Source organism: Pantherophis guttatus, chromosome 3, assembly GCF_059756535.1.
Source record: "Pantherophis guttatus breed Tessera chromosome 3, ASM5975653v1, whole genome shotgun sequence".
In the NCBI taxonomy this organism is placed as follows: domain Eukaryota; kingdom Metazoa; phylum Chordata; class Lepidosauria; order Squamata; family Colubridae; genus Pantherophis; species Pantherophis guttatus.
This window is the reverse complement of record NC_142065.1, coordinates 162,120,666-162,127,933: the sequence shown is the minus strand read 5'-3', so window position 1 is coordinate 162,127,933 and position 7,268 is coordinate 162,120,666. Positions and strand designations below refer to the sequence as shown.

Below are 7,268 nucleotides of genomic sequence, written 5' to 3'. Positions count from 1 at the left end.
TGTAGTGTGTTGTTTTCATTTACTTTAAAAAGTATAAGTAAAAATTTGGGAAATGATGGTGTACCTTAACTAAAGGTTTTGTTTATTTTTGTTTATTATTTATTTGTTTGAAAAAGAAATTGCCAGGAGGTGATAGAAAACTTTCATATTCAGAGGGGTGACAGATGAGAGTAATGGGACTGCTATATTAGACAGAAAAAATCTAGACCAGGGGTGTCAAACTTGATTTCATTGAGGGCCGCATCAGGTTTGTGTTTGACCTCGGGGGGCTGGGGTGGGTGTGGCCAGGGTGAGCATGGCCAGCATGTCACTTGTGTTGGGGGGCACCTCTGGTGTCCCAAGTACTCTGCCAGTACGGGCTCCCAAGCTCCGTTTTTGGCCACAAAGGCGTCCAACCCTCTGCCAGTGAAAACAGAACTTGGGGGGCCACAAATGGTCTTTGCGAGCTCCATTTTTGCTGGCAGAGGCATCATGGGTGGGCCTGTGGGCCAGATCTAAGCACCCTGTGGGCCAGATCCAGCCCCGGGCTATGAGTTTGACACCCCTAATTTAGACAATTGGTAAATATCAAAGAGATATAAAAGCCTTTCTTTGCTGCAATCCAGTAATTGTCCAGATACTTGCATTCCTGAGAGAAATATATGGGCATCTCTACATTTGAAATGAAAAAAAAGGGGGGAAAAATACATTAATCAAGAATCATAAGATACAATACTTCCAGTCATAGATTACTAATAAGCAAATCATACTAGGAAACAACAATATAAAAATTCAAGCAACATGGTTATAGTCATAAGTGGGAGGAGATAGGTAATAGGAAGGATGAGAATAATAATAGTAATAGTCTTAGTAAATAGTTTGACAGTTGTGGGAATTAGTTGTTTAGCAGAGTGATGGCATTCGGGGGTGGGTGGGTGGGTAACTCCTTGTGCCTAGTTGTTCTGGTGTGCAATAGTATGAATCCTGCCAGTGTCACAAAGATGCTTTTTCCGAAAGGCAACTGGACTTCTTTTCCTTTGAAAACATTTCGCTTCTCTTCCAAAAAGTTTCTTCAGTTATATTTTTTCAGAAGTTTTTTCTCAGATGAGAAGTGAAATGTTTTCAAAGGAAAAAAAAACCAAGAAAAAATCCAGTTGCCTTTCAGGAAAAGGCACTTTTGGCGCAACCATGACCTGGATGATTGAGAATCTCCATAGACCTCCTGCCAGTGTATATACCTGGGAGGAAAAATACAAAGAATTATTTATTTATTGAATTTATATTGCTGCCTATTCGCACATGGTGACTTAAGGCGGCTTGCAGACTATAAAACCTCATTTAAAACAAATCTAATAAAAAGAATCAAATAAATTAATATAATGTAATAAAAACACAGACACCCTGCCCTGGTGACAGTGCATCTCACACAATATTCCTAGAGGCTGAAGAACAGATTAGCTTCAAAACACAAGTGTGCCACACTCTTTTCTTTATAAGGTAAACTGAAGGATTTATTCTCAACAGCTGAGGAACTGGGCCCTAATTATATTGCTGGAAGTCTATTGCTAGTTGCTACACAAGGCAATGCGATATATAGCACTAGCACTTAGACTTATATACTGCTTCATAGTGCTTTTACAACTCTCTCTAAGTGGTTTACAGTCAGCATCTTGCCCCCGAACATTCTGGGCCCTCATTTTACCAACCTCGGAAGGATGGAAGGCTGAGTCAACTTTAATCCGAGGCCCTGCAGAGTAATAATGTACTATATTTGAAGCCTTTTCCATCTTGCTCCAGAGCAGGTGTCTTCAAACTTGGCAGCTTTAAGACTTGTGGACTTCATCTCCCAGAATTCCCACCTAGACTCCCAGCTAGGCTGGAGAATTCTGGGAGTTGAAGTCCACAAGTCTTAAAGCTGCCAAGTTTGGGGATCCCTGCCCTAGAGTGTTTTGCCCTAGACTGCCCAAACTCGTGGCTTTCAAATGTATAACTTCCATTATCTCCCCGACATCTGTGTCTGTGGGCAAATTCCCGTGAATCGGGATTAGAGCGCAGGGTGCTTTCGTAGTTTTAACAAACCATCCACCGGTCACCGCTTCCTCAGGATTGAAGCTTGTTTGTTATCGCAGGGCCATTTGAAAGCAAGCGCGTCACTTCCTCTCGTCCAATCGAAAGGCCGCAGCCCTTCTCTTCTTTGGGTGATCTCACAATCCAATAGCCTTCGCGTCTCTGAGTTTCTAATCTCCGCCTTTTTTCTTGAACGAAAGCCTGAGCGGGTTTGCTGAGGGGCTTGAAGAGAAGGTGCGCGTGCGCATCGTTTCGGGAAGAAACGGGGGCGGGGGGAGGGGAAAAAAAAAGGGGGACGGTGGGTGGGATATTTTCCTTTTCTGAGTTCGAGGGTGGTGGGATTTTTGAGGACTTCCGGGACGCCTTGGAGCGGTTTCCCGCGTGCCTCGAGACGCTCGCGCGCCCGGTCTGGCTCTTGCGCTTCGTTTGGGATTAGGTGAGCGTTTCGTTTCCTGCGCGTGCCGAAAGCGGCTAAAGGCGAAGGTGGGGGGGCGGGGGGTGGAGGCGAAGTTAAGTCAGTTCCCGCTTTTCGTCGCGAGGCGCTCGGAACTTCTTAGTCCCCCCCTCCCCTCCTCCCACTTTTTCCTACTCTCGCTGCGTTGCTACCGTCGGTTCGAGGAGCCGGTTTCGCGTGCGGGCGACGCGCTGAGGTAGCGGGAGGAGAGCCGGAGCCTCGCTCCATTGATAGGGAAGAGCTTTTGGCCAGGAGACGGAGATGAAATTGCGGTTCTCGTCCGCAGTGTTTTTGGCGGACGGGATTTTGAACACCTGTGAGGATCCCAGGTGTTAGTTACCTGGGTGCCCTTCCCTTACCTGAAGGGAGCCAGTGCCGCTTCTGACTCGAAGTAAATTGGATAAACTTTCGCCAGCACTGATCCCCGTAAGACTTACCGAAGGACCCAACCTGTTGCTTTCCGGATATGTTGGGCAATGAGCCTATGAGAGTTAAGACCTGTCGTATCTGGAGAGCACCAGATGGAGGGAAGGATTAGCCTTCACCTTAGAATGTTTTTAATCACTTGCACACTAAGACTTTGCTGAGGAGGTCTGTTTATGCCTACTGGGGCAGAAGACCTGGTCACTAGAGCCTAAATTGTCAAGATTAAGATTAGGATAAATTATGATACAATCCAACTACTGTTAACAGCTGGGTGTTCCTCAAGATCATCTTCTTGTCTGCCTCAGAATACAGTTTTTAAACAAAACTGAGTACAACTCATTAAACAAAGGGATTTTTATGGCAGGCACATGAAGACATAGATAAGTTCACAAAAGCTTTTAAGGATCTTTTCTGAACTACAGTTTATTTCTTCATGTGCCTGCCATAAAAAAGACCCTTGTTTAATGAATTGTTAGAAGTTCTAACAGAAAGACTAGTTTTGCTTTTACAGAAATGTGAGATACCTGTAGTCCTCGACTTATAACCACAATTGAGCCCAAAATTTATGTTGCTAATTGAGAAATTTGTTAAGTGAGTTTTGCCCCATTTTACAACTTTTCTTGTCACATTTGTTAACCAAATCACTGCAGCTGTTAAATTAGTAACATGGTTGTTAAGTGAATCTGGTTTCCCTATTGACTGCTTATCAGAAGGTTGCAAAAGGTGATCACATGACTACTTAACACTGCAACTGTCATAAATGTGAGTCAGTTGTGAAGCCTTGGAATATAAATCATGTGACAATGGGGATGCTGCAATGGTCATAAGAGTGAAAAATGGTCATAAGTCACTTTAAGTGCTGTTGGAACTTTGAATTGTCACTAAATGAATTGTTGTAAGTCGAGGACTACCTGTGTTATGCAATTAACATTGTTGAAGATTTTAGCTGAATGTTTTATTAGTAGAAGACAAGTATGTACAGTTTAGTTTGTTCCCTTGGTTTTGGACCACAATTTTTGCACTCCGTTGTCTTTGGAGGTGTTGGCTGGGTCCAGGGGCAATTGAAGTCTAAATGTTAGGGAGGCAATAAGTTGTTTAGCAGGATGTAAAATGTACAATATGAATAGGACATTCAGGTGTTTTCTGTACCCAAGTCATTGATGGCAATTGCACTACAGCAGTTGTACAAGTTAGGATTAGTTTAAAAATCTTAATAAAAACACATTTTCCCCTTCACTTTTAGCACCCTTTAGATGCTGAACACTCTGAAACAAACTGTTCATAATAATCAACATTAAAAGCTAAAATTAAATCAATGCATGTGGTGATTAAACAAACTGATAATGTTTTGTGAAAGAATTGACCATCCTTTTTTTGTTGCTATAACAGTTAAATAAGGTTACCTCTTTGGTAAAATATTTAATATTAGTAAAGTGTAATTGTAATTTTCAGAATTATAATTGATTATTGAGTTACTTTAGTTTAGGTTGCAGAAATATATAGTACAGTAGAAAAGTAATACATAGCAATGTTAGAATTATAAGTTTAAAATTTATAAAATTATAAATTTCCTTGTTTATGTTTGTATTAAAACTTTCAGACACTATGAGACAAGAGTAATATGGAAGATTTCAAACATATTGGGGATGAGACATTTCCAAGTGTTTTGGTCAACTCTATAGCTAACCATACCAATGAAATTTTAGACAATATCACACTTTCATCAAATCTTGGTCTTCCAGTTGCCGCTTCAACAGAAACCAGACAAAAAACTGGTTCTCAAAGCAGGTAATGCACTTAATAGAATGTGTAAAAACTGCAAGATTTTTCATGGCTACTAATTTCTGAATCTTAAATTGTTTCCAGACCTAGCTTTTCATTTTGCAATGTTGAACTGTATTTGTACAATGTGCTTAGCCATTGTTAACTTGACCAGGGTTTATCTTATTAATATACTTCTTTTCATTTGCATGACATACTCACAAATTACCGTACTGCATTCTAGCCTAATGTGTTTTTTAAATAAGGGCGTGGTTATTTATTTTGATACGGCTTTTTAGAAAAATAGTTCAAATAAAATATTAACAGCTGCTAAATACTTAAAATATAATTCATAATAACATGCTAATAACCTAGTTAAATAATGTAATTGAACTGGCAAGAACTATTAGAAAATTCCATTGGCGCATACTCTGGCTGTCTTGTTCAATATGCTTATTTAGAGTTGATTTGACCAGGGTCTGTTTAAACAACTCCATTAAGGCAGTAAATCAGATACTAACAGTTTAGGTTGAATTTCTAAAATGTAGTAAATTAAAATGGGCTGCTAGTTTGTGTGTCTTGCTGAGTGACAAGCACAACTCTGCGCTTGGACTGGGGAAGAGTAAGAGATTTCATAGGAACCCATAGAGGTGAAAGGGCTGTCATGAAAAAAAAAAGGAATAGAATTAAAGTATTTCTTTTTCCAGTAGGAAATTGTGAATGAAATTTGAATTGTGAATGTCATTTTGAATGAAAATTTCAGAAAAAAACAGATCTTGACTAAACATTAAATGAAAAAACAAGAGCAGTTTGCCAGTGGATCAAAAGGTGTCAGTGGATATCTATTTAAACAACTTGTTAATCCATTGAGTAATATTGAATTCCTAAATTTGCACAAGCCAAACCATGAACTAATCACATACACTGGTTTGCTAGTGATAAAAAGTCACTAGCCAGCTATATTTTTTTTAGTGTGTAGTGCTATCTCATATGAGTTGTGGCATGAACTAGATAATCCCTAGATTTCTTAAAATTCTGTAGTGAAGCTCTCAGACTTTGCATATTTTTGGATACATAAATAAATTGGTCTTCCAGTTGCTGGCATCTTTTAATACAGATACCTAATCAAATTTGTGGCTGGAAAAAATGAAAATTGTTTTTATCCTCCTTTATACTACAACTGTTTTTAATATGATTTTATACTTCTATTAAAAATTAGTTATTTTTTTTCAAGTTGAGAACATGAAGGACAAGTAACTATTTTATTTCTTTTCATGCAGACTTTCTGATCATGCTTCTTACATTGAAAGGAAATTTTTGGCCACATTAGCATCTTCCTGTGGTGGTGAACTTGATTCAGATCCAAGAAAAAATCTTATGCCTAACTTTCACGATACTGTGTAAGATTTATATTAACCAATGGTACATTCTTTGATGCAAAACTCCATAATTCTGGCATAATTAATAAGAATAGAATCTACTTCAATATTTCCTATGTCTGTTTATGGATTAGAATTTTAGGAATAAATTAACACTATTCATAATTCTCAAAATGCATTTGATAAGTTTCACAAAAAACTACAGATAGTCCTCAACTTATGACCATAACAACTCAAAATTTCCATTGCTAAATAAGTGTTATTTTGTTTTTTGTATTTTGTTCAGTGAATTTTGTCCCATTTTATGCCCTTTCTTGCCACAGTTGTTAAGTGACTCACTGCAATTGTTAAGTTAGTAACACAGTTATTAAATGAATCTGGCTTCCTCGTTGACTTTTCTTGTCAGAAGGTCGCAAAAGGTGATCACATCACCCCAGGATGCTGCAACCGTTATAAACATGAGTCAGTTGCCAAGCATCTAAATTTTGGTCATGTGATCAGGAGGATGCTGCAATGGTCATAAGTGTGAAAAATGATCATGTCACTTTTTCAGTGCTGTTATAACTTTGAACTGTCACTAAGTGAATGGTTGTAAATCAAGGACTATCTGTAGTCAAAATTTCTTATTAAAAATTCAAATTCAAATAAATAAGCTAATATTTTAATATATATTTCTAACATTTTAATACGTTAGTCTGAATTTTGTGAGTATCATTATTATACAGTATGGTTGCCAAATTTATTTTTTTCTCTAAGGACGAGTCTTAGGTGATCTTTTGATTTTCTTCCACATGTGATATTTCAGCCTTCCCTAGATTATATAGTAATTCCTAAGCAAAGTGGCTTTTTAATTGTATATTTATCATCCAATTATATGGTATATTGAGACAGAAATGACTTTATAGTTGAAAAACAATTCTGTGATAAATCAACTTTAAATTTTCTTTTTGAAGCTCTGAAAGTAGATAATATGAACAATTGATTGGTTACATATTTTAAAAAGACAGAAATACACTTATGTATTTAAAATCTGATTTTTTTCAAATATTTGCCTAAGTTTAATTATCTAAATTATTTTGCTACTAATGTTATCATTTAAAAAGAAACAGATTTATTATTAAAAAAAGAAATTGATATTTAGCTAAAAAGTACTTTTTGAGCTTTTTAAATCTAAATTCATGATTAAAAACCTAATTCTAATT

General features: G+C 37.5%; 1 protein-coding gene across 3 annotated transcripts in view; it reads left to right on the top strand.

Annotated features, from left to right (window-relative positions):
* Window positions 1-1,883: 1,883 nt before the first annotated feature.
* Window positions 1,884-7,268, top strand: part of CEP192 (centrosomal protein 192) — a 59,652-nt gene continuing 54,267 nt past the window's right edge. Inside the window, exons 1-3 of one of the 3 annotated variants that reach the window (XM_034429408.3) lie at window positions 1,884-2,280; window positions 4,527-4,714; window positions 5,968-6,087. In XM_034429408.3, the coding sequence (XP_034285299.2) occupies window positions 4,548-4,714; window positions 5,968-6,087 (287 nt within the window). In that variant the 5' untranslated portion in view covers window positions 1,884-2,280; window positions 4,527-4,547. Of the gene's footprint in view, window positions 2,483-4,526; window positions 4,715-5,967; window positions 6,088-7,268 lie in introns of all 3 variants that reach the window. The other 2 variants (XM_087891302.1, XM_034429407.3) reach the window with 2 other exon arrangements.